The sequence below is a fragment of the Chanos chanos genome, chromosome 3 (genome assembly GCF_902362185.1).
Source record: "Chanos chanos chromosome 3, fChaCha1.1, whole genome shotgun sequence".
In the NCBI taxonomy this organism is placed as follows: domain Eukaryota; kingdom Metazoa; phylum Chordata; class Actinopteri; order Gonorynchiformes; family Chanidae; genus Chanos; species Chanos chanos.
In genome coordinates this window covers 51,008,737-51,036,522 of record NC_044497.1, presented here as the reverse complement: position 1 = coordinate 51,036,522, position 27,786 = coordinate 51,008,737, and the positions used below count along the sequence as shown (strand labels likewise).

General features: G+C 39.8%; 1 protein-coding gene across 1 annotated transcript in view; it reads left to right on the top strand.

Moving 5' to 3' along the window:
- Positions 1–16,143: 16,143 nt before the first annotated feature.
- Positions 16,144–27,786, top strand: part of LOC115807152 (transmembrane protein 132C) — a 54,350-nt gene continuing 42,707 nt past the window's right edge. The window contains exons 1-2 of the mRNA XM_030768024.1: positions 16,144–16,220; positions 16,404–17,345. Of these exons, the coding sequence (XP_030623884.1) occupies positions 16,144–16,220; positions 16,404–17,345 (1,019 nt within the window). The remainder of the gene's footprint in view (positions 16,221–16,403; positions 17,346–27,786) is intronic.

Below are 27,786 nucleotides of genomic sequence, written 5' to 3'. Positions count from 1 at the left end.
GCATTAACTCAACAGTGCAGTTCACTGGCATTCATTGGGAACACTTAACACAGTGGATCTCACTTCCAGTCCAACTAATTATCAAACCCTCGATTGATTGAACCAGGTGCTGGGCTTGACTAGAATAGAGAACCAAAGACTCAGAATACTGCAGTTAGAGTGACAGTGGAGGTACAATTGTTGATATATATATATATATATATATATATACACACACACACACACACACACACACACACACATATACATATACATATACATATACATATACACACATATATGTATAGATAGATAGATAGATAGATAGATATCGATATAGACTGGATATTTTCATTTACTGCATGTGTAATGTGCTTTTTGAAGAGGCGACTTTGAGAAGGCTCCACTGACCATTGAAATGCACCAGCGGCAGGCATGTGGAGGAGAGAAGGAGTCAGGGTGTGACAGGCTGTCCCAAGGGGAACTGGTCCCACCACAACTCTGTGGTCCCCCAGTGATCAGAAAGGCACACAGACAGGCAGATATGCTGCAGGTTTGACTGTATAAGGTTTGTCATAAGCTGGAGGAAAGAGCTACTCTTTCAAAGAGTAAAAATATTCTAAACATATTCATATCACACGATTTAAACTCAATAACCCAAAGCTTCTAGGACAAAAATCACAAAAGCATAGATTAAGTTGAGAAGAAAAATAAAAACTTAAGAGAAAAATAAAAAGAGAGAAACTGAAAAAAAAAGATTTACAGCAAAAATGAACACTATATTGTAAAATGAAGGTGCAGTGTAAAACTAACACATCGAGAGAACAAGGGTGGCCCACAGAAGCATGAAGGATATACTTCAATTCAACTACATTAATAAATCACGCAGTGTGACTGAGTGTGAGAGATGTTAATTGGGTATTAGCGGTTAATTACAAGTTACTGTTAGTGATTGGACTATTAATTTGAACCGACTGACTATAATTGTAATCAAAGGGTTAGGGGAGTCAAGTTATACAGTAGTTACACTGTAGGCTGTACATGGCTGAATTAGAGCATCTTGTTCACTGATATGCTCACGACAATAAAGTGCACACACAAACACGCACACACAGATACACAGAGAGAGAGGAGGAGGAGGAGAGAGAGAGAGAGAGAGAGAGAGAGAGAGAGAGAGAAAAGGAGAGTTGTATTTGTATACCCTTGAAAAAGTGACCAAAAAAAAAAAAAGAACGCAGTGAACATCATGCATCTCCTGGGACTGTATGCATATTCATAAAACCTTTATTTACTGTTTCGCTTTTACGGATTAGATCTTATACAAGAAATTGTACGGCTACGTATGTATGTGTGTATGTGCATGTGTGTGTGTGTGTGTGTTTGTCTGATTGAATTTGTTCAGAGGAGAGAAAGAAAGAGAGAAAGAGAGAGAGAGAGAGAGAGAGAGAGAGAGAGAGAGCGAGGGATGGCATCTGCTACTAACTTCAAAAGATGTTTTTTGGTGTTGTTTTTCAGTTGATGTTTTTTTTTTAACTTATGGAGTAATAATTTCACAGGTGGACTGTGTTTTAGTGTCACACTGTAATCTCTTGTGATTTATTCGGTTCTCATACAAACGACCTTGAGTCAGCTTGTTAAGATTTGATTTGACTAAAATAAAGCTTAGGGAAAGAAAAAAAAAAAGAAACTTTCACTATCAACAAAAAATAGGAGGGAAATGAAAACAATTGTTACAGCAAGCAAAACAGAGTTGTGTTTTTTCATCATTCAGTAATTATATTTCAATCATGCAAATGAGTCAGTTTTGGTAGTTGGGAGGTGTTCGTGTGTGTAATTGAAAACGGGAATATTGTCTCGCATCAAAATCTCAGTGAACACATTTGCTGGTGCCTAATCAGAGCAACCACCATGAGCAGCTTGGGCCCAATCGGAGCTCAATCTTTGCAGAATTGAATCGTTTTATCTTAATTAACTGTGCAGAATCCATCCAGGTTTCTGTGCATGCCAATTTCAGCCCCCCATGCACACAGCAAAAAAAAAAAAAAGAAAAAAAAATCTCTTAATAAACATGTCTTGGACTCTCTGTCATATGGACTCACAAGCAGTGATCAGCAGATGGAAAATGGCCCACTGTGTACCCCCAATCTGAAATAGATGATCTAACCCTGTCAGACACAAGGCTGGGAAACATGGAGCTTGGTTATTTCTTGACCATACAGTCCAGGAATACTGCAGTACTGGATTCCTTTTGAGCAAATACTAACAGACCCCAGCTCCCACCAGCTTTGTCAAAATAGGCTACATATTCTATGAAAGAAAATGTAGGAGTTCAGTTTTATGAAGACGAAGTTTTATGAAATCAGTATCTCATGTTGGTATTGGATTTATTCTTCCTGTATTTCAAACAAAAAGAGGAAGAGGAGGCGGAAGAAGAAGAAGAAGAAGAAGAAGAAGAAGAAGAAGAAGAAGAAGAAGAAGAATGAAGTTTATAACGCCATGAAATTTTGGATTTGGATGTATTGCTGTGTTTTTTGATAGTGATTCATCCCATCTGAATAATAATAATAAAAAAAAGACCATCATAATGTGGTCTCCTGGTAATATTCACTCCAGACTACTTTTATATATTTAAAAAAAAAAAATCTTTTTGGGCTCTTGTGTCCACTCCAACAATCGTGGTAACATTTATGCCCCCGGTTATCCCACGCTTATAATTCTCCCCCCCTTTTGTTCTTTTCAGACGCTTTTGTCCCCCCAATTTATTTAGAAATTGTATCGTCGTCAAAGGCTCTGACCTTGACACAGACTGACTCGTAGATCAGGATACAAATAGGTGCCTAGAACAAACATGAAAAACAGAGCTAATAATAAAAGAGTTGTTTTCTCTTCAAAGTCTATTATGTGTTCTCTCTCTCTCTCTCCACGTCTTTTCACTCACCAATCCATATCCTTTTTCTCTGACTGCGATTATTTTTTAGATAATGAAGGCCAATTATGTGAATCATGCTCAGTGTGCTCGTGTCATTCTTGAGATGTGCAATTCCACACTTTAATTACACTGGTTGTTTAATTGTCAATTTACCCCATTAGTTTCATATTTACACTTTTAATGTCACAAACAGGGTCATTTATTACTATTTTCTGGATAATTCTCAAGCAGATCTCACATGTCATTTTTTTTCTGTTTCTTTATGAAAATGAAAAATAACACTGACTGAATATTCCAGAGAATAAATACATGACGACATGAAAAACATTTATTTATTCTTTGGACAAAGATTAAAATGGCACCAAACAGGTTGGGTAATTACTTGTCTAGTTTGAATCTAAATTAGTTTTCATCTAAAACGGATGTTTGTTTTTTTTTAATTATATATATATATATATTTATTTATTTATTTTTAATCATGGAAATGCAACAGGTGGCAGACAATATGTCCTACACTGAGTGAATGTGTGGCACACATTAAACTGTCTGTTTTTTGGGACATTGAGTGATGTTAACATCCATTTCTTGTCCAAGTTTAAGTACGTCCATCAGACGTGCACTGTGTCTGTGTGTCTGAATGATCTTGTCAATCTCTAACAGTAAGATCATTCAGGGCGACTCTTCTTTAGTTTGAATACCGAGGCTTTAACTTCACTCTTACAGACGTTCCTTAAATTTTCCTTTAATTCAGATCCTTCAACAAGCACACACACACACACACACACACACACACACACACACACAAAATAAAGCTTCCAAAATATCTAAAGAATCAAAAGCTGTTCTCTCTTAAGGCCTCCACTTCTCAGTGTTGGCAGGAGAAACTGCCTCGGTGATGAAGGGCCGACGGGCCTCTGGATCCGCTCCTGCACTTCAATCAGCTCTAAATGAAAGACGAATGTACCCAATTAGCCAAGCAGCCGCCGCTTGCAAATGGTTGACTTTGGCTGCAGCTTGGCTGCTTGTGGTCTCCTGTAAATATTGACTGTAAGAAGATTGGGTGAGTGTGACAGTGACCATGGAGCGAGGGAACTGCTGTAGCATTTAATGAGTGTGATGAGCGGAATGAACAGGAGAGTGGCAGAGATTGACAGGCTAAGGATGGGAGTTGTGTTTTTAGCTCAGTTGTGGTTTAGGGCATCCGTAAGCTTGAAGACTCAGACTGCAGGCTCCCTGAGGTGTTGCTGCAGGCAGTGGGAAAACTGATAGATGTGAGTAGTGACTGGCATTAAAGTGTCAGAGTGCACTGCTGCACCAGCATTTGCTGAGTTGATGTGATTCCTGTGGGTTCTTAGTGCTCATTAAGCCAGTTATGGGATGTGTGGAAGACATGCACAGTGTGCTCTGTCCACTCACACTGAGTTTGTGTATTTGTGTTTGCTCGCCCTCCCCCCCCCAGTGTGTGCGTGCGTGTGTGTGTGTGTGTGTGTGTGTGTGCGTGTGTGTGTGTGTTAATGTGTGGAGATATATATGTGTATGCATTAAAGCTCTGAACTTGTAGCTCATTCATTACCCTGATTCGAGCACCTTAAACTAAATACGGTAGAGATCTAAATATTATTGGAACAGAGAGTTTTTGAGAGAGAGGGTTCTGGTAATGTTAAGGGAGGCCTTCCCTGATAAATGTAATAATGATATTATAAAATAACAATATGAAACATGGAGATATGATGAAATATCCTGACATAAAACTTCTGGGAGCCTCAGTTAGGCTATTTGAAAAGCCATTTGAATCCACAGAGGCTTGTTGGTCTTATATCTGATGTGTCACGAACTGAAGTTACTGAAATACTGAGAGAACCTTTGGAATTTTAGCCACGAGTGCTCATGGAGTCAAGATACCAACCGCGATAGAATCCCATTAGGTTTTTTACTGCTCATTTAACTCATTTAAACTCATTTCAAAGTAGTTCTTGGATTCAAATCATACTTTATGACAGGACCAGAAAGTACTGTTTAGTGGGAGATCGTAACAAGTGCACAGAGTCAAGTTACCAACTGTGAATCTCATTTGAATTCCGCAAGTTTTTCTTCTTTTTGCAATCTCCTTCCTTTAATCTGAGACAAAGTTGTTGGACTCTAATCCACTTATCCTTTGACATTTGCATCAATGACTCAGCTGCAAGCCATACATTCAATCGTCTATGGTTGACACGGACAACTCTACTCATTATGTAGTTTTTTGCCTTCCAGCAGTACGAGGTAGTTGCTGCACAAAATAACTGAATACAATATTTTACACGGGCAGGAAGTGAAGGATTTGGAGGAGTTAAATGCTCTGTCAACGCAGTTTTCTCTTACACACTCTTCCATTCGTAATGTAAACCCAAGTGTAGCGTTACACAAAAGAATGACGTACGAACACTTGACAGCCAACAATGGAACGAGTGTCATGTTTGGACACTGACAGTAAATTGGTGGTTTTTATATCTTTCAAAAACTTGGGCTCATTGTTAGTGCTTTTTTTCAGTGAGTGAAAGATATGTATGTCAGTGAACAATGCACTTAACAAAAAAAGTGAGTAAAAAAAAAAAAAAAATTCTCTTTCCCTCACACATCACAGTTACAGCAATGAAATTTTGCACGCAGTGAGATGCGTGCCTGCTGGTGTGTCAACCATGCCATGCATGGGGGCTGATTTTATTATATGTCCTTTGCTCATTTCACTTCCTGAGCGAGGGAAAGAGCCAGAGTTGTCAGCGTTACGGTGGAAGCGGATGGGTGGGGGGGGGGGGGGGGGGGGGGGTTAGTGTTGGTGCTGAACTGTGAAGTCTCTGTTGTATACACCCAGATGCTTATGTTAGAGGGGGGGGGGTAGTGCACAGATTTGCATGCAGTACACACTGTGTTTGTAACAAACCCCATGTATACCACAGTGTGCCAAAACAACAGCAACAAAAAAAAAAAAAAAGGGGAAAAAAAAATTTCATCCATCCTTGAGCTGCTGGAGTTAAGTGAAAAGGAACAGTAGTGAATTTGGACAAGGAGAGAGTTTGGGATGACAGGAGAAGGAACAAGGCCTTACTGAAAAGACCCTCACAGACAACATAGTGAGAACAGAGAGCAAGAGAGAGAGAGAGAGAGAGAGAGAGAGAGAGAGAGAGAATATGAAGAGATGTGAGCAAAGCAAAGACATAGGAAGTGACTGAGGCATGGTGAGAGAGGGAGAGAGAGAGAGAGAGATGAGAGGAGAAGAGAAGAGAAGTGAGCTAGGCAAAGGACAGAGAGATAGACTGAGGCATAGAGAGAGAGAGAGAGAGAGAGAGAGAGAGAAATCAGAGAGGCCAATGGGAGAGAGAGAGAGAGAGAGATGGAAGACTTCATGTGAGAGAGAGGCAGAGGAACAGGAGATAAAAAAAAAAAGCCCTGGTTGTGTGGGAGGGAAAGCAAAACTATAAGATGAGTAGAGCTGCTCACTACTACTGCAGCGCAGACGGCCTGCCTTTTCCAGAGCACCAGCAGAGCAGATTGCTTCACCCATCTCAACATTACATGCTTCTCACTCCAGTAAAACACTCGATAGCTCATTGACGATGTTGTCATAAGACAAACAGAAGATTGGTCATAGAGATTATGAAACACCGAAAAGGGCTATCACTGTGATAAGCTGTTTGACACATTTAAATTGATTTGTTTGGAGATGAGTCCCTGTGCTGATCGATCAGAAAACATATCCAACACTCCCTTTTTTTGTGGTCTGAGCTTTACAGATCATTAATTTTGAGTGGAGGGATTTGTTGTTTGTTCTTTTTTTTGGTTTTGATAGTATAAATTGTAATTATTGATCCACTTGTTAGAGTGTTAAATGCATCTCCAGCCACCCCAGGAAACAGGAGTCGGTGTCTCTGAAAGCAGCAACAATAAAAAAAAAACCCCACAACAAAACAAAACAAAACAAACAAACAAACAAACAAAAAATCCCCCAAAGCAACTGGGTCAGTAGATTCTGAAATATATCATCTCAACAACAGTCATCTTGATCACAGCCACTTGCTCCCTTCTCTGTGTCTCTATCCTCTGTTCCTCCATACAGAACCGCGGGTGAGAGAGAGAGTAAGAGACCGTGAACCACATGTTTCTTTTTTTTTTTTTTCCTCTGCAAAGCATCCTTTTCCCCAGAAGGAAAAAAAAAAAAATTGGAATAGAGGCAGATTATTGTAGGATGAGCTATTACCTGATAAGGGACTGTCATTTTCAAACCATTTTGGAAGTCATTTGCTGCTCTTTGTAGTGCCATTGTAGTACCACTTGTACACCCACTCTAGCTTCCCTTCCCCTCCTTTTCCCCTGCAGCACACGCCCCTCCTCCGCTCCCACAGCTTAAGAGGCCGTCTTATTTAACCGACTGAGGGGAAGAGCCGCGGCTTTTAATCAGAAACAAAAGAGGTTAGCGTTTCCACGTCTTTGTAGATTTTCCATGTCTTTGTAGATTTTCCACGTCTTTGGGTTTGCTCGATTAAACAAAAGCACCAAAAAAAAGAACTCTTGAGTACCTACTGGTGGACATTGATTATTAAGTTGTGAAGAGTGTACGATTTTACGGATGTGAGACAGAGTGATACTATCGCGAAAGCGAGTTGTCTTAACACGGAGGCTGCTGCTCGTTGTAATACGAAGTCTCTGACCTGAAAATAAAATGCTAAAATAAGATGCGAAAATATGAGTCAAACATATGTCAGTTCAGAGACTGCATTTCAAAGGTAAACATAAATGTTCATTTTTTGGGGTTTACTAAGACCATTAGTCATCAAACACAACATTCGCTTCAGAAGAAGTTGAGTTTCATACTGTAACCGTGGCTTCAGTGTGTTGAGTCACACGTACTGTAATTTCTGTACTCTGTGTTTATTTCCATTGTGCTGTTATGTAAAGCAGCATGCGTACAAGCTGTCATGCAATCACAACCCAGAATATACGACAAATAAATCCCCTCTGCACCTCCAAAATCTTCCCCTGCCTCTCACAGCCGACTCCAGGGGTCAGCTCCCTGGTACGAAACGTAGATAAGGATGTCCAATTCCTCTTAAAATTTTCACTGCATACAGACGCACTCCCTATTTTATATAAACATCAGCTGTCGCTCGGTAAATAAATTTTATCGCGCCGCTTCTTTGACTTGAGTTGCTTGGGAAATCACCAGAGAAAAAAACTTTCTCAATACCGACATTCAAAAGCGCCTTGCGTTAAAGCTTTGGACAGAAGCCATGCTGGACTATCTCTGAGGCAAATTTATCTGTCACCTATCTGGCCAATGACCTTGGGTACAGTGCCCCTATATTTCATGTAGGACTGATGTTCCATGAAAAGACAGGTTTTTAAGGAATGCCGTGGCCATATAGAGACATTTTACGAGGCGGTTCCTTATTTTATGCCTTGCAATAAAAAAAGGGGGAAAGTCTCTGAAAAGCTTTTTCTCAGCAAAACCAGAGGCACTGAGAGGTAATTATCCGGCTAAACTTTTTTTGCTGTTACTTACAATGTCTCGCGGAAGGGAAACTGAGAGATAGGGCTATCCTAAGAAACAGAGTGAATTTGACAGGAAGAACATTTTACTTTGAAACAAAGTGAGTCTTACTTCATTGTGGCAGTGTCTCTTGAATGATATAGCTTGTCTTAGCTTGGAGCCAAGCACGCTAGAGTCCCAGAGTTCATTTCATGTCTGAGAGGTGAGCTTCTCTCATCTTGACCATACTGAATTCCTTAGGGCTACCAAGGCTAAGGTTCTGGGAGTGAGGATGTTTATCTCTAACTTGACTGGCAAATACACACATTTCACACTTTACTCCTCTGCTCACGAACTCATCTGCAATTGGTAACTCCTAATGATACGCAAGGACAGCGCTGATATGCCTTTGAGAGTCCAATTCGAACCACAGGACAGCTTTCCTCAGAAGGAGGAGGCGTGTCAGAATGTTGGGTCAACACGGTTTCTCCAGTTCCGCATTTCTTCGGCTAACTCTGCCGTGCCACGCGCGGTTACACGTTGTGCCTTTGGCGCACTTTTATTTCTTTTCTTTTTTTTTTTTTTTTCCTTTTTGATTGATCAAATACTTGGGTAAACAACTTTTCGCCGTGAACAGAACTGAATCTGTCACCCTCTGTTATGCAGACTGTATGTGCTAAGAGTGGGTTGCAGCATGAGTGAACTGTGGATGTTGCTCTGTTGACCCAGCGTTCCAGGCAGTGGCTAACATATGCCATACAGTGGGTGGATATACCCCAGAGGTATGCAGCCCATGGTAACAACTTGATGGGTGCTGGAGGCAACGCTGTGGATATGCCGCAACAAAATTATTATTTTTTTTTTCTGTTCTGCTGTGGTGGTCAGCTGCTGGACAGAGACAATAAGTCGTGTGTAGATAATCTATTGTTTAACATTCTCTGTGGAACAACAATGAAAAGATGGGAACTAGATGGGAACCATTGTTATCAATATGGTACTTCAGTTTTCCACTTTTTTTTCCACAGAAATTTCTTGAAGTACAAGAAAAGCATAAATTAACCAATTTCACACTGACAAAATTGAGTAAATAAACTGAACAGTGTTGTATTCAGTCACCAAGTAGGGGACCAGTTTGAATACTGGTAAAATAGTCACCCTACACAATGATTTCATTCAAACGGACACCATTTGTAGTGGTGCTGAGTACTGTGTCAAGGATACTTCTTTGGCCATTGTGGTTTTAGTGTGAATGTGCAGCCTTCATTATGTCCTGTTGAGTGCTTTTCACCTTTCTTACATAGACAGAGAAAGAAAATGGCTTTTTGAATTTGATTCTCAGAAAGAAACATAATGTCAAAGTGCATGCCATGTATTCCATAGAATAGTCTATTATGTCAATCAGTTTCATTATTCAAAGTAGTTATATACATGTAAAAATGTAATTTTATTATTTAGAAAATGTATGGTATGCACTATATTTTTTGGTCATGCTGGTGGTGCACTTTCCACTAAGCCTTAATGTTAATCAATTTCCTTACTTGAATAGCCAGTTCCCTGAGGCAATGTGTCACTAAATTCTCTGTTGTCTTCAGGCACTGGCTAACCTGACTTTGTCAATGGTCTAAGGGCCCAAGCACCATCCTCATTTCCAACATCAATGTAGCCAATTACAAAGGTCTAACTGAGTCCAGACCAAGAACAGAATCGAATCCTGGCCTCCTGTGTTCAGAATTAAAGGTGAAGTCACTGTCTGAATCTCAAATCACATATTTAGTGTAATGACAGGGGTGGGTGGTAATGGCTTTCTATGCTAAAAACCTGTGCTTGAGTGAATGAAGGGGTTTGCACTGACTTCTTGCTGTGTGCTGCAGGTAAGCAATTCTGGCCATTTTCTTTGAAAAAGACGTGATCCTAGTGATTGGTGCCATATCTCAGTTTTTGGTGCCTTCATTTGACTTCCCTGTTTTTACAGAATTAATTTTTTTCTCACGCCTATCGGTGAACAAAGATTGCATTCTTTCAATTTTTAGGGCATTCTTTCATTTCATTTTGAAATGTCCCTGCCTATTACAACATGCCTGTGGATAAAGTCATTCATGGCATATGAATACATTTCTCTAAGCACAACCTCAAGTAATCTAACCATAATCTAACCACGTCCTTTGTTTCACTGTGTCCATATTTCTGTACTGTATCTATATATTGTCTATGTTAAAGAACAGGCTGAAGAACAGAGCGTGTAGATAAGGTGAGTGGGAACCCAAGAAAGTTATTTTTTTTTAGGGAATAGTGAAACTTTGGATGTACAGTGATGAAATAGGACGACCTGTTACAGTAAATTTAAAGTGTTCCAGCATCACTTTTATGCCTGTGGAGAGGTTAACCTGCAGGGTTGCTCAACTCAGCAAATTTTGAAATCTGGTTCTGTTAGAGAGCTCCCCATGTCATCTCCAAATTGAAGGCCACTTGTTCTGAGTCGGTTCTTCGTTTCCAGTTCCTCAACTCCCTAATACACCACTCCCAGGTTCTACCGGCAATATAAAAGATTTGAAAAGTCATAAAAATCTCATTCGGGTCCCAAACGTGTCCTCTGTGGAATGCTTGTGTGTCCTCCCCCCCCCCCTCCCCCCCGTTCTTGGTACTGCTCTGCACTTTGTTCAGTCACCTCGTCGAGGGAGAATGAGCTTTTCAGCACCACGTCTGGTGTTTTGATAAAGAGATACTGGGCAGACACTGGAGATTCTTGCAGCCAGGCATGACTAATGCCAAACAACTCTCCTTCCATTAGTGTTCATTCAGAATTCCTTCTGCATTCAGTGCATTATGTTCAAATGGGAAAACACGAAGATGATGGATTTTGAACATCCTGTGTAAAAGCAATTACCTTTGGAACTTAATTGAAGTGGCTTGTGGCAAGATCATTACCAACAACAACAACAACCATGTAGAAAACTAAATGATTTTATGTAGTTTATATGGTATTTTTCATGAGCCATTTCAAGTACTGTCACATTAGTGGCACATTTTAGTTGATATTAAAGCCAAAAATCTTCTTCATAACAACGTGACTTTTCCCTGAACTCCTTAAATTAATATTATTTTTTTTTTTCCAGAGGATAATGATGAACAGTAAAACTAGAGTGATTTTTTTTAATATATATATATTTGAATATGAGGCAGATGCTAAATCATAGCTCAGAGATATGACTGTCATTGGCATTCTCCCCAGAGGTTTGGAATTTTTCATTTTCTCCTCTGCCTGTTTCGCGTCTAACAACGTTTGGGATTGGCTTCATTTTTTTCCCCTCCCCTCACCCGACAGATCTGTCTCTGCTGACGCTTGCACGCTCAGAACCCGACTCACTGATACTGATGCAATCACAGGTTTGCATTTGATGCCTGGTCGGCTGAGGGAAATGAGGCCGGGCCCTTGTTCTCTATAAGTGGAAACACATGTAAAATATGACACGGAAGCTATCGGCTCCATTTAGAGACAGATGCATACAAAAGCGCAAAAAAAAAAAAAAAAAAAGGCTGGAAACTTCTTGCCGGTGTGTATAAAAGATATTGCCATGGAAACATTTGTCTATCTGTGGTCAAAACGTCCTGTTTCCCATCATTTTTCAACCAGGTGAAAAATGTAATTTTGCCTATTGATTCTTTTATTTAATATCTGGCCGTATTTGAAAGATGTATAGGGTACAGGTTCTTGGCTTTGAGTGATCTTATTAACCCAAGACACTGAAGGCTACCCAGGCAAGATGGCCTTGTCAATGTGTGCTGCCTGAGCACTTAGGGCGATTACCATCATTATCTATTAGCTTGGTGGTTGGCCATTATCCAGAGTCTTACTCGGAGTCACTTACTGTGAGGTTATATGGATTTTTATTTAGGCAGTTGAGAGAATGCTAGCCTGAGGGAATTCCATTCACTATTACCGAAACCTGACTCAACCAGTTTACCCTCAAGGCGAGAGACCTCTGGCTGCAGGTACTGTTGCACCCAGGAACATACTGGTAGCAGCCAAAAATAAAAGAAACACCTGAGTAAAACAAGCAGTACAAAGGAAGTCGAAAGCAGGCACTTCCACAGAAGCTAATCAGTTAACTGAGTCAATTAAGCAGCTGACATTCTATCTTGCCTTTGGCCCATCTTATTAATGTGCTAGGTGGACCTGATTGGATTTGTCTATTGCATCTTGTGGAGTAGAGTCAGAGTAGAGTCAGAGTCATGTTGAAAGAAAGGGGATTATTGAACGAGGAACTCCAGGGAACTCTGTGGGTGGGGTGTGAAAGGGTGGGGTGTGTTTGGGGTGTGAGTGGGGTGGAATGGGGGGTGGTGGTGGGCGTTTATGCCAAAATAAAGCTATGCTTGCCTGCCCAAAGCTCTTGTTTCTCATAACAAATGGTTTTGTTGACTCTATTACGGTTTGGGCTACATTCTTTTGACATGGTTTAGATCCATTTAAGCCTTTAAAAGGCCAGATAAATCTCCCCAAAATACAAAAATATTTTTTTTTGTGAGTACCACCAGCCTATGTTGAAGCATTTCTGTCCTGACGGGAGAGGTCACTGCCTGATTTACAATGCCCCTTTCCACGGGCACTATTCCTCCTTAATACACACTGCAGTTTGGAAAAAAAAAAATTCAAAGACATATCAAAACAACAGCAGGGTTTTTTTTTTTTTAACACTTGACTGGCACAGCAAAGATGCTAACCCACCACTGCAGAGACCCCGGTTCGCATCCCAGTTGCAGTGCCTCTGGCTTGGCTGGGCACATACACAGACGCAACTGGCAGTATTGGCGAGTGAGAACCAGCAGGGGTTGTCTCCCTGCTGCTGCAAGAGTGACTCCCGCTGTTTGGTCAGGCTGCTAGATTGATGGTGGGCAGATCTGGGGAACATAAGGGGAAATTCAATGTGTGTTTTTGTGCTTCCCCAAAAAGTCCTCCACTGTCTGATGAAAAGGAGTAGCCGGTGAGTCCATTGGAGTGAGTGTATTGGAGGAGACATTTGGTAGCCTACACCAGTATAGAGCTTGTGTGGACGATGGGGAAGAGAAATGTGAGAGAACTGGCCAAGAGAACAGTGGGAGAGAGACAGGATACAAAAAGGCAAAAAAAAAGCTGTTTTTGATAAATACATCCAAAAAGCCATATGTCCTTCATATTAAGCCCCAAACCACTGGGATTTCTATTGTCAGTAACATCATGGATAAAGAATAGAGAGAGACTCTCAGAAGGGAATTTGTCCACAAGCTTTCAGTGTTGCTGAAAGAAAAATGGAGCCTCTCAGCCTTCTCTGAGGAAAAGTTATACATATATTTATATTAAAAAAAAAAAAAAAAAGGTGCCCATCAGTGTGTTTGGAATGACAAGCTAAATATCATAATTAATTGCTTTAATATTGAATTTTGAAATAAATTGTCCAGAACAAAAAATAAATAAATTGTATCTGAATTTCTTAGATGACTCTCACTCTGTACTTGCTCAATGTCAGAAGTAGAGGCAGCCATTTTAAACAAAGATGCACTTCAGTTACAAGATCTCTCCTCTCTCAGACATCAGGGACTGGATTTAATTATGTCAATATTAAAGACCAGCATAATACAAACAAGAACTATCTCTGCACTGGGATGATTTACTGTATATACAAATTGTATATATGTAAACACATAATCTTTGTGGTGTGTGTGTGTAAGTTTGTGTGTGTGTGTGTGTGTTTGCGTGTGTGTGTGTGTGTGTGTGTTATGTCTGTGCATGTACTTATGTCTTGTACTCTGCTTATAAAGCAGGCTTTAGAAATGTTGATCAGTCTGCACTGATTATATCCATTGCCACAAACTGGCACGCTCATGTGTGGCTCCATCTTAGGGTAAAAAGGACATCTCAGGCAGAGATGGACCTACTAAGAAAAGAGAGGCCATTGCTAACCTAGAACTGTGATAATCACTTAGTGTTCTGATAGATAATTCTTGCAAGAGTTGGCACACAGCATCATGCCTCTGATTCATCTGATGGGTCATGTCATATTCTTCTACTTCTATTTCATGGGCTATCTGTTGATTACCTCCTTCTAGAACAAAGTGACCTTAAGTAAATGTGCTTCTAATTGGAAACATTTCTGCCAAAGTTTGACATTTAATTGGATATCACCTAAGACTTGATACTGAGGGGAAATTCACAAGAGGGTAATTCATCACCATTCACATTCCAAAGGCCAATCTTATTGTTTGATTAATTAATTAACATGGGGGAAATGTGTACCATAGTGTTAAATATCAAGAACAGATTGGGACCTGTTCATACAACTGGTGAAACTTGCATAGGTTCACATAGAATTCTATCTGTTCCTCTGCTAGTGATGAGACGATGCCGCTGATGAATTGAATATTGTCAAAAGTTTCTTCATTTTCTCTCATTTTCTCATGTGCAAACATTTGGGATAGGGTTGGTTTGGAATAAGCAGTGGGAAGAAAACACTGAGGAATCATAATTTACACACTGTTTGCATAAATACATTTTACTCAGCGTTAGAGATAAAGGACTTAAAATGAAACCTGAATAAAATAATGTGAAATACATTGAGTTACATACATTTCAGTTTGTTTGATGACCTATTATTGAATGCAGTTTATATGTTTAGCAAATGCAGAGGGCACCTCTCTTGGTTTTAGAATATCATGAATTTTGATGGAATTGTACGACTGTTCCTTATAATTCCAACTCCAACCTCTAAGAACTTAATAGGTTGACCAATGCAAGACATGGAAATTTGAACAAGACGAAAAAGAAAAAAAAACCAAACCTATAAACACACAACAAACAACAACAACATAAACGCATTTCGAGTCAAAGAAACAGAAAATGCTTTTTCATCTAAAGACATCTTCAGATTCTGTGGTTTGAAATATATTCCATGCTTTTGATTGTAGTCTTGATTCCTTGTACCAGACAGATATGAGAGAATTTTACAAGGTTAAACCAATTCCCTTTAAGTCAAAAACCACAGACTAATTTGACCAAAGGCTCCAATTTACATTTCAAAATGATGTGAAACTGCACCTCTTGCCAAGAAAACGGACAAGATGAATGCCTTGATCGTAAAATGAATTTATGTTGGAAATTTGACATGTATAAATGAATGGAAATCTCAAAATAAATATAATGTTATATAAATTCCTGAGGCTCTTTCTCTCTCTCTGCATTCTCCTTCTGTTATGTCTTCTACATAATATAGAATGGTAGATGATATTTCAGTAACCTGAGGGCAATCTTCTGTGTGCACTATAATTTCTTCTTTCTATATGGATCTTCTGAACAATGTCCTCTTTCTGAATTTATTCAGTTGTAATTTTTTTTATGTTGTTGTGACTTCCAAGAAAGGTAAAGAGTTGATTAAACTCCTCCTTTTTTGTAAGACACGCTTTCGGACATAACAGAATGCGTTAGGTGCATGAATACAGTGTCGTTCATATTCTGCAATTTAAGCAAGACTTTCAGACAATCCATCTGTTTGAACACTTTCAGACAATCCATCTGTTTAAGCAATCCATCCATTCAACTCAAACAATACACACAATACACGTAATACTTTCAGACCAACAAGATGCTTTATCACCATTTTCCTGTTGTGGCCCGGTGTCAGAACAGAGAGTGTGTGAGTGGAACAGCCTGCCACCGGATCTCCGCCATCTCTCTCGCACGTACCGCGGCCTTGACGCAAAATCGATGGGTTCCCACGGGACCCTCCATCAGCCCAAATATCTGCAGTGCCATGGCACGAATGGAGAGGGGTCGATAAGAGGGTGCTGCCAGTTTGTAATGGGATTGTGGAGTAGAGTATGCATGGAGGGTTTGGTGATTTTATTTAAAATGGCTTTTTTTTTTTCTGGTCGATTTGCACGTTATGCGCAAAGCTTTAGATCTAGGTCAGGGCGCATTGCGAAAGACAGTCTAAAATGATGATGGTGATGATAATTCAAAACAAGTAATCGATTTCCTCTCTTTTTCTTTTTGTGTCTTATAGTGATAGACAGTAGACTCCTGCTGGAAGGCCTGCAGAGGTTTGGTTCCATGCCTGCCTATCTTCCAGTCCAGTACCAAGTACTCAATGCAGAGTCCACTTTCTTCCTGAAGGAGGCCAATCAGGACATCATGAGGAACTCCAGCTTGCAGGCACGCACTGAACTGTTCTTCATTCACCAGGCCAGGAGGATGCCGTCTGTTAATGCCAGCTATGGGCCGCTCTCTGTGGTTCAGCCTATTCCCATGGAGCTCCTTGGCCCTGGTCTCTTTAGCAACCCCATATCTTCTTCATCCTCATCATCACCTCCTCTGTTCACCTTTAACTGGAAGATCCAGACCTTCATCATCAGTGAGCGAATCCACCCCAGCTGGCCAAAGGTACAGGTTCTGTTTTACATCGTTGGCCGGGACTGGGATGACTACAGTGCTGTGGACAGGCTGCCCTGTATCAGGATGTTCGCCTTCCATGAGACTCAGGAGGTGCGCGGCACGTGCCGTCTTAGGGGTAACTTGGGAATGTGCGTCGCAGAGCTCGAGCCGCTCGCCAGCTGGTTCAGCCCTCCTAGTGTGGTGCCAGGCAGACAGAAGGTACCAGAACAGGTTGAGGGCACCCCCGTGGAACTGTACTATATGGTTCAGTCCACCGAGACTGGAGAGTGCAATTCAGAGGACTCCCGTAAATCCAGTGGGATCCGCTCTGAGCCACAAGGGCCGATGGGATACTTTTCTGGCCCTACCCCGATGCGGAGGATTGGTAGTGTGCGTCTATACCAACCTCTGTCTGAGCTGCGATTGGACAGTAATTTTGTGGTGATGGTGCCCTCGAGGCCAATCAGACAGAGGGAGACTGTATCTGCCTTCCTCGCTGCATCCACCCTCTCTTTGGTGGAAATCTTTACCCTAAGGTGAGAAATCAATCTCCAGACAGTAACTCTGATTAGAGCTGAGACTCAACACACAATAACCTAGTCATTTATACCTGGTTTACTAGATGAATTCATATCAAATTCACATCAGTGTAGATAGTTTCAGCTGTGGTGCGAGAAATATAAAATACAAAACAGAGATAATTATAAATTAATAATTACACTAGCTTATTTGTGAAAAAATATGAATATTCCACTCAGCTATCTTCAGTGTTAATTAGACCAAACAAATATACTGTCTCCACTCAAATCTAAACATTTCTTGAGGATGAATTGAATAATGCATAGCTGATTAAATTAAAAAATATCTGTATTTTTGAATTTATAACTTGGAAATGTCATTGGAACTGTCACTTGTAAAAAGTATTATTGTACTCATTGTGCTTTTAGAACTAAGATTAGAAAGGGCGGATCCAACAAAGTGATATCAAGGGATAAGAAATGAGTATGAAATTCAATGGGTTGCTCACATGAGAGATGTAAATCACTTTGGTGAATGAGTGACCTCCATCTAGAAATATACAGTGACAAAGAGCAGTGCCAGTTTTTCAGATTAGGCAGCTTGACATCATAGCTTTTTTTCAGTCATGAGTAATGATTAATGTTAAGTGCTGTGCTCTTAATATAACCCTGTTTGCTCTCCGCAGACATTTATTGGAATTCCTGCTTTATTAAAAGCAGTGCTGTTTCTCCTTTTATCATATACATTTTCTCTTCTCTTTAAAATTCTGTAGTCTACAAACTGGGATCCTCTGGAATGTGAATGTCAGTTAAATCAAGAATCCTAATCAGAATTAATGAACCTCAAAGCCGCCTTTGTTCTCTTTTGAAACCATTTTTAGTTCCTCTGAGAGCATTTTGTACTTCAGAAATAACTTTTAATATGGTTATCAGATGAGCTTAAATCAATGAAAAATCTGGTCTTTAGTAGTAGCCATGTATATTGTCAGGAGTTTTAAGACTGGCGCTTTCAGCTCTGTGCTCCCCTCTCTGTAGTTCCTTTAACACTGTTCCTGTGTTTGGACTGTCTGATGATAAGATCCTTAAAAGGGTTTGTTTCCTTTTTCCATTACCTCTGCTTGATGGCTAAATGTCTTTGTGACTGTTCCAAGTCCCTTTACCACCCCTGGTGATAGGCACTGTTCTGTTCTTATTTTTGGGCTTTGTTCCAAAGTTGCAGTGATCAGGCCTTTTGCAGTAACCAGCTGAAGGCTGCTGATACGGGGGTTTCGCAGGGATTCCTGGACGTGGTTGTGTATGTGTGTATGAGTGTGTTTGTGTGGTGCGTGCGGTTATGGTCGCCGGTGGCCCACAGAGCAAAATCTCTCCATCTCATTGTTATCCTCAGGATAAGCTTAAGCCTTGCTCTGCTCTGTCCTTTCCTCTTCAGAAGCGCTGGAGATTTGACCACCGTATCTACTGCTGATTAAGACCACAGATTTCAGTTTCTGAACTATGTGTCTAGCCAGTGCTTCTCTGTGTTGGTTGAATTGCCATAAATCTTCCCTCATTAGTGTTTCTTGAGAGCAGTAACAGTTTGAAATGGGATTCATACCTCATTCATAATGCAAATAAATACATGCTTTCCTCATGAACAAATTATCATGCTTTCAAAATATAAACAGCCCCTGCTGTATTATAATTTTGATAACATAATCTTAGTGACCTCTGCATATCCCTGAAGGGTAAATACTGATGTATATGAATAAATAATTGTACCTTATAGACAACGATTTGTTATTCACACTGTGATATTAATGATCTCTTCTTTGATTTCTTATAATAGACACTCATGCAAAATGCATATCACAGATTTTAAACCGTACTGAATGAAACTCATTTTGTATGTCTCACTTCAGTTTGCATCACCTCTTGGACATTCTTGACATCACACAGTAACCTGTGAAAGTCTTCCCAGAGTACTCTCCTGCTTTGACTTGGTTTATTCAAATGTTGAAACCAATATACTAAGCCTAACTGTACGAAGGAGTAAAAGGTGCCTAGATGTTAATGACTACTCTCATTACTTTAATGAACCTCTGTTGTACTATTAAATGATATCCTGCAGTGTCACAAACTTGGTCTATTGATACTCTCCCTTTCGATTTTTACACTCATTTTTTTAACTTTATTCACTCACTTGCTCACTTTTTCCCTCTCAGTTTTTATGTCTCTCTCTCGTCAGCCCATCCCTCTTTCATTTCTCTTTCCATGTATTTTTCAGCACTTCAGAGCACTGATAGAAATATTCCTCGTTATGAAAATTTTCTTTCTTTTCTTTTTTTTTTTTTTTTCTGTGTGTTCGCGGGCACGTTAGCCTCTAGACCTGATTAGCTTGCCATCACAGTTTACTGAGCGATTCCTCCCAATTTCCCTCTCGCCCTCTGGGGTCGCTCGCGCGTGTTTACTTTGAAGGCACAGACTCTCTTCATCTAGCCATTAATAAGTAATTAGCGATTTTCGCGCTGGGGGAAACTTGTTCGTTCACAAGCAGTAGTTTTGATTTGCCACTGCACACAGGCTCCCCTCACAAAGCAATCTGCAGCAGCAGCAGCCTGCAGCAAATATCTTTACACTCACATTTCCTCATGATGATTTTTAATACTTCTCCTCCTATAAATTCACTTTCTGACAATGTATGCCTGTCATGGTGTTACTAAAGAGTCTTTTTTTTTTTTTTTTTTCATTGAACCATCACCCCTGATGTCCTTAGCATCCACAGAGCTGTGTAACATAATGAGTTCAGGCAAAAAAAAGACCTGTGTGTGTGTGTATGTGGCTGATTGGGAGTCACTCGCTGAGAATGGTGTGACAAAAGCCTGAATGTGGCCAAGGTCAGAGCTCTCATCCTGCTGTTCACACCAGTGATGTTGACTACAGACATTTGATCTTAGAGTTCAAGAGCCAGACACCTGACATTTCAACAGAGAAGTGAAATCTTGTGCTTGCTAGCACAGCTGAATACTGTAACTTTTTATACTGAGAATTCAGAGTTGGTTGTTTTTATGTCTGCTTAGCAAAATTGTTTTGTATGTTCAATACTATAACAGCATATTTTTATCCTGAATCATACAATTGGAGTCCTAGTTTGTGAAACGAACTTCCCAAAAGGTTTTTTTTTACTCTCTCACAGACTAGATTAGAGCATGTGACAGAGAGTACACATCAAATATACATCATGTTTTGCTCTGGTCTTTAGAAAAAAAAGAATCATACACCTTAAATTACACAGAAGCAGGTTCCCTGAGTGCAAACTGAGCTGAGCTGTGTTTCAACCCAGGCAATGGCCTCATTCTGACCACAAGTAGCACTGAGCCTGTTTTGGGGTTTGGCCTTGATCTCTCCCTAGTAAGCGTATGATTTGGGGAAGAGCTCTCAGCAGCTTGTGGAAAGAGTGCAGTGGGTGGCTAAGCCTTGATCAGCTCAGGGGGGAGCTCTTGTCAGGTCCAGTAATCCCAGAATCATCAGATAACAGAGCTTGCACTGATGGTCTTCTGCTCCTCTGATGTTTCTGCCCCAGTAAATAAATAAATAAATAAATAAATAAAAATTACAAGTTGTTTTTTTTTTTTTTTAAATTTTCATTTATTTATTTATTTATTTTCTATGTAAGCTGAAGCATCCTCAATGCAGTGGAAATCTAGCTGAGTTTTCTCTCCTTGTGGAAGATGCTGGTACTCTTGCCGAAGTTTAGCATTCTCCCCCCCCTTTTTTTTACTGTTTGCTACTGGCCTTAGCAACCTCCAGGAGCGTCAGAGCTTTGAAGGAATGAAATCCAAGAACAGAGACATGAGTGAGAAGGGGGAGGAGAGAAACCCCAGGCACTTTGGGACCAGACTTTTCAAACCTCTCCTGTTTCTCTCAACTCTCTTGAGATGTCATCTGTCAGTATGCTGTCTGGTAGCAGTTAGAACCAGGGAAAAGCATGGGTTGGTTTCTTGGAAACCTCTTTTTGCTTTAGATTTTTGTTATTGATAACTGGTTGACAATTTCACTGTCAAATGTTCTGGTCAATATATTCTTTTTCTCTGAGTTTGAGCATGCTATCCCTGCTTATATACAAGACCCCATGTGGTCAAGCCGGAGAGCCAGTAAGAAATACATATGCAATCAAGTAAGAGGATGTGTTATTCTTTAGTATCTGCTGCAGTGTCATCTTGCCAAACATCAAGCAGACATTTGTTATATTTGTGGCATGAGATTTCATAGAACTATGCTGGGGTTTTACTCAGAGAATTCACTTCTAGAGCAGTCAGCATTAAATCTTTGACTCTAGTTTAGCTCTGGTTACCCCTTTGAGAAGTAAACAGCCTGTTTCCTGTCTATTACCTGTGCAGGTTTGATTCTGTAACAATGAGACAAGATTCTGCTGAAGCCCTTTCTAATGAAGGCAGCCCATGTATGAACGAACAACTCTGAAACCTCAAAATCTCTCAAGTGTGATTTGGGCCAACCCCAAACAACAAAGATTAATCGGATATGAAACATGATTCGCGGTGTCTGGTGAAAGCTAAATGGTATGCTGCTGAGATTCCTTTCAGATTCTGAAACTATTCCATTCTCAGATGTGCCAGTTGGACCACAACCAAAATCTATTATCCACTGTCTGCTAGGATCTTCTGAAGCACCCTGCATAGACAATGACTTTTCACTTGATGTAGGGAAAAAAAAAAAAAAAAATAGAGCCTCAAAGAGGCTATTTAGAGTCCTGATGTACAAAAGCTTTTCAGTTATAAGAGAGGTCAAGGAGCTGATAAACCCAATAACCAAATGTAAATAACATGTTATGGTGTTTAATGAGGTCTTTTCATATGGATATTTCAGTATCAGCGTTATAAACGGTGATAGCATACCACAAGTTGAAGTATATTTACTTTGGAAGCACTTGAGGATTAGACGAACCCAAAGGCTACAAATGCACTTTCACAGTTTACCTGTTCCACCCTTGAGGAATCTGAAATAGTCTCTGTAAATATCTTGTGGCAGGGAAAGCAAAATATGTCGAAAGTAAGCTGTGCTGGAAGGCATCTCAGGAGCAAATAAGTGCTACATGGTAGCAAATGAAGTAGGATACCTTGTTAAAATCTACAGCTGCCCCTGGCCTTCATATTAATGTTACTGTGAGTGAAGAATTAAACACCCTGAAGTTAGGAGTGATTTCACACAGAGGAGATGTTTCTTCTAATGCCACCATGTCCAAAAACATCCATCTAACATTTCCCCAACAAAGTTACAGCATAACTAAAGCATAGCACTTATTTTATAGAGCACATGTTCTTACAGGAATGTATTTATCATTATTTGCTCTTACTTAATAATAGCATGACCAATGATTAATGCATTTTAGGTACCCTGAATTGATCAGTGTGCGTGTGTGTGTGTGTGCGTGTGTGTGTGTGTGGGTATAGTGTCAATAAGTATAGTACAACATGCTCTAATATTATATTTGCCACAGAGACCTACATGACTAATGTAAAGGTTAAATGTAATGTAAGCATTATCAGACTAAATAGAAACTCACACAGTTTCCCATGCTCAGCCAGAACAAGTTCATGCTGTGGGCATACATTTTAAAGAAAGTCATTGATGGCTATTGTCTCTGAAATGGAAATGCTAGCTGAACTTACAGAATGCAAATGTTTATAAGTCATTGCATGAAATTGTGGTCAATAAGATTTTCCTCCTATATGCTGAAAAGCTTAACTAGAAATAGAGCTTTTCTTAGTCACACCATGTTTGGAAAGCACAGCAAGAATGCAACTGTCAATTATGCAAACATTTTTAAATATGTTGCCTCAGCACTGCTATTAGTGGATTCATATACAGGCTAGCTCCACTTGGTTGGCCTACTAATATTGTTGTCTTTTGTCTGTTGTGCACAAACTATGAAACATATAGTTTTGACTTAGGACATCATGAGGCTGTTTGCTGGCTTAGAAATTCCTTTCATCTTTTTGGGATATGGATGTAGAAGTTCTGTCGTGCATGTAACATTTAGATTATGTTGATACTGAAATGATTAAACATTGGATTTCTAAGAGACTAAACAAATTCTCTGATTTATAGTCATTTGTAGTTCTTTAGTCCAATAAGCAGAGAGTTCGACTTGTAAATGCTAGAGGCCATAGGGAGAGGGACAAATAAAAGCTAGTTTTGTATCAGAACAGACTGACAGCAAGGGAGTGCTAAAGGCGGGTGAAACCTGAAAAGCAATTTTATCTTATATTTTCTGATAAAAAAAAAAAGTCCATGGCCAAATATGAGCAATCAGCAAAATCTAAAAGAAAACAGAATTCCTTCATGTACTGAGTCCCAAAGCAAATCCTAAGGAAATGGAAGTAGACTGAAAAGATGACAGACTTCAGGAAAGCAAATATTTTTGAAAATGTATTTTGCTGTTTCTAAGCAATAACTTTTTTTCCCTTTTCATTTTTCATAGTACATCAGAATACCAACTGTGGCTCACATATTCCTTTTTGTATCTTCTTTGTCAAAGGCAATTACCCAACCTCTGAATCATCAAATACAGTTTGCACACACACACACACACACTCACATACACACATACACAAAGACAGATACCATGCACATTTGCACCTACACACACACCTTAACACACACACACACACACACACATATACACACACACACACACACACACACATTTTCTCCTTTGCCCTGCGTTTGCCTACGTTGCCAGAGGTCTGGTGTGTAGCTGCGGAGGTGATTGTTCAGCACTGCCCATCAGTGCACATAATGAAGTGCAAATCAGGATAATGTGCTCCCTGATGCGCTGGCTTTTAAAGATCAGCTCAAATTGATTTAGTCCCTGCACAGCCAAGACATTAACAAATACTAAAATGGAATATTGCAAATAGGTGTGCACAGGGACAAAAAAAAAAATCATCTAATACTGCCAAAAGCAGTCAGCGAATATATTGCTTATTTTATCAAAAGTGGTGCAAAGCTTTGTACCTGCATATTTCTAAGGGTTTAATCAGAGATGACAGGGAGGTGCCAGTGATGTTTGCAATATGTATACTGATAAGCATCATCCACTGCATTTATTTACCAAAGGGTTTTTTTCCATTATCTCTAGTCAACACTCCTCGTTATTGTCCCTTCATTAACCATTTTTTTTCAGACTGATCCTCACACCTTATCAGCTAACCCTCATAATGAAGAAGGGTGATGATGATCACCTCTGTCCTCTGGCCTTTGTCCTCTGACCTCTAATCCTGACTTCTGCTTCAATCCTTAGTTTTAACCTTCTGACATTCAGAAACAATCAGTAGGTCAAATAGGTCAAATAAGTAATCAATTTCTTGGCCAAAACATTGTTTAGAAAATGTATGGCTTTGTGATCGCTGATTGCTGACTCCCAGTTCATAAAAGGCTCAGTCATATGAAAACGTATGTGGAGTTATTTCCCTTGGAGAGAGTCAGCAAACCTTTAATCCAGTGCATTTTTACAACTGATGATTCCATTAGATAACATAATGAGTAGTTAAGAGGTTGTAACTGTGCTCACAAAAGTGTTTCAGTCAGTGTAGAGATGAATTGTCATCACTGTAATTGCTGAATTATATACATATCTGTAAGTGGTGTTTCATATTTGCATCCTCTGAGACTTCTCAACTTCAAATTCAGTCTGGACAACAATGTACTCATATATATATTCATATATACAAAATGGGACAGAGAGTGGTGGAAAAGTCCGGGACTTCCAGATGTAAACAGATAAACACGTAACGCCTTACCAGTCAGACAATAGATAAGGAGCAAAAACAATTCCATGTGATGGTTAACATCAAAAAGCAAAAAGAGGGAAGATGAGAAGCTGGAGAAATCCAGGGATTGAAGGAGGAGCTAGAGATGACGTGGAAGGTGAAAACCAAGGTAGTCTCATGTATGATGGCGACACTTGGGGACATGACCCCAAAGCTGGAAGAGAGGCTCCAACAGATCCCCGGAATGACAACACTGATCTCAGCCAATGCTAGAAGCAGCAAAAATACTGTGCTTCACCCCCAAACTCCCAGTGTATGTCTGTGTGTCTGTGTGTGTGTGTGTGTGTGTGTATTTGTACTTCTGGTCTTTTCTGATATTCTCTGTGTGCGATATGTTTAAGGATAGATATGGCAAATATTTTCAAATATGCTTCTTTAAAACTGTCTGTCTCACTGCCCATTTCGAATGACTAACAGTTGATAAGGTTTGAGCGTACTTTGCTGCTTATCTAAGCTATCAGAAAAGTGAGTCACTGAATGACCCGCTGGCCCTGTCCCTACTGTGCCACTGGGCTTAGCAGAGTTCATCTAACTGCTTATTACTCTGTATAATCTCTCCCAGTACCATCGATGGTAATCCCTCACATACCCATCTAAACCTTCTGAAACACTGGATGAGCCACCTTAACCCAGAATGTTCCACAGGAGTAGCCATTTTTTATCCGCTTGGCCCCCATCCCAGGTCAGGACGGACTTACGTGGGTCCGTCCGACTCTCTCTCTCTCTCTCTCTCTCTCTCTCTCTCCCCCTCTGCTTTGGAAGATTGGATTGCCGTGTTTCCACTCACGACAGAGACCCTCAAACGGCGCCACGAGCCATGTTATGTTCCACATCCTAAAATGATTTGCTGAATATTGCCACTGTAAACCCTGTAAGCATATTTCCCTTGGCACATAACTGCAAAAAATGGTTTGATCATCCTTTGCTTAGAGCCAGTTGACATACATTTCTCTCCATCTTTTTTTTTTTTTTTTACATTTGCATGCCCAAACATTTCTTTCCAGAGTAATTACTGTGAAGTCAAGACACAACATACTGTCTAAAGGACTTTGAGATTGAGTTATAATCAAGGATTTTAGTACATGATCAAGAAGAACACTATTTTTAGTGATTAATTTACTTACTGTTTAGATTTCATATGCTCTAGATTATGAATATTTTGGGGGGAATCAATTTTCATCTCTAAAATCAGTCAGAGTTCCTTTGGGATTTCTGTCTCTCTCATATTTGCTTTGCAATCTGAGAGTCTGAATGTTTCACAGACTTTGGGTTATTGCATCATAAATATTCTGCAGATAGACCCAGTGGGGGTTTGTCTTTAAAATCTTGTCTTTAAAATCTTAAAAGAACACAAAACATGTGCATAAAATAGATCAAAACACACCTGTGCTTGTATACCTGTAAATCAGGTCTGTTTCCATTCTACTAATCTTAAACTATCCCTAGCTGTCATCTCAGTCCAATGCCATTACATTACACTCAAGTTTGACTCCAGCTTTCATTAACAAACTTTACAGAACACCATTAAGCACCAATTTGAGTAATATGCTGTCAAGCAATATGCTGTAAAGCTTGTATTACCAAGTACAATCCACCGTCACTTATGCTTGCTGTGGCTATCGGGATGCAGGTATCAAATGCCCAGTGCGAAGAACAAAGCACCTCCTCATGCATTCCACAGAGCATTAAGCTTCACAAACAAGGGAGCAACATTGACTTGAACTGATTGCCTGAAATAGCACTAATACTCTAACTGACTCGAGGTGATTGCTTAAAGTGGCACTTTAATGATGAACTTCAGCACTCTAAATGATAAAATACATTTCAGTGACATGATGACATTATTCTTTTTTTTTTTTAAATTGCCATATTGTTTATTGTTATTGTATGGTCATTATGGCATGCAAGGCACATTCCCTATATGGCATATGGTTATCATTCATTCATTCATTCTACTGCAGAGAATAAATGATTCACTTACAGTATATTCAGATAAATTGCGATCAGGAATACTCCCTTTGTCTGATTCAGTTTTAAAAGTACTGAGAGTCAGATGTGCATGCTTTGCATTGTGCAGATTTTCAAGCCCCAATGGTCTCAGGAAAAGGCTGTGCTTCACATCACACAGTCATTGAAAAATAAATTGTAAAACAAAAAATGCAATTTTTTTTTTTTAAAACCTTGCCATGCAGCACGCCATTTTCATAATAACATGATCGTCTGTTTACCAGAATAGATGCTGCACCTCTCCTCCAAACTTTCTGGTTTCCATAGAGATGATATCCTCATGTTCACATGCCATACACATAATTCTCCTTAAAAAACTTTTTTTTTTTCTGTCTTAATTGCTGGTTTTGATCCATAATATGAACTTATCTTGTTCAGTCTATCAAAACCAGGCTAAACCTGAAGTCATAAGGTCAATCAAAGAATCAATTTTACCACGTTGCTGTGTGGAATGCCCTTAAGAGAAATATAATAATTAGTCACATCCACTAACCTCTTTAAACTTTTCGAAAGTAATAATACATTACAAGCGTAAGTGCAACTGCAAGTACAGTTATTGTTCATTCAAATAACAGTAAACAACCCGAGAGAGAGGAATACTGACCAGTCAGTCTCTGGCAGTA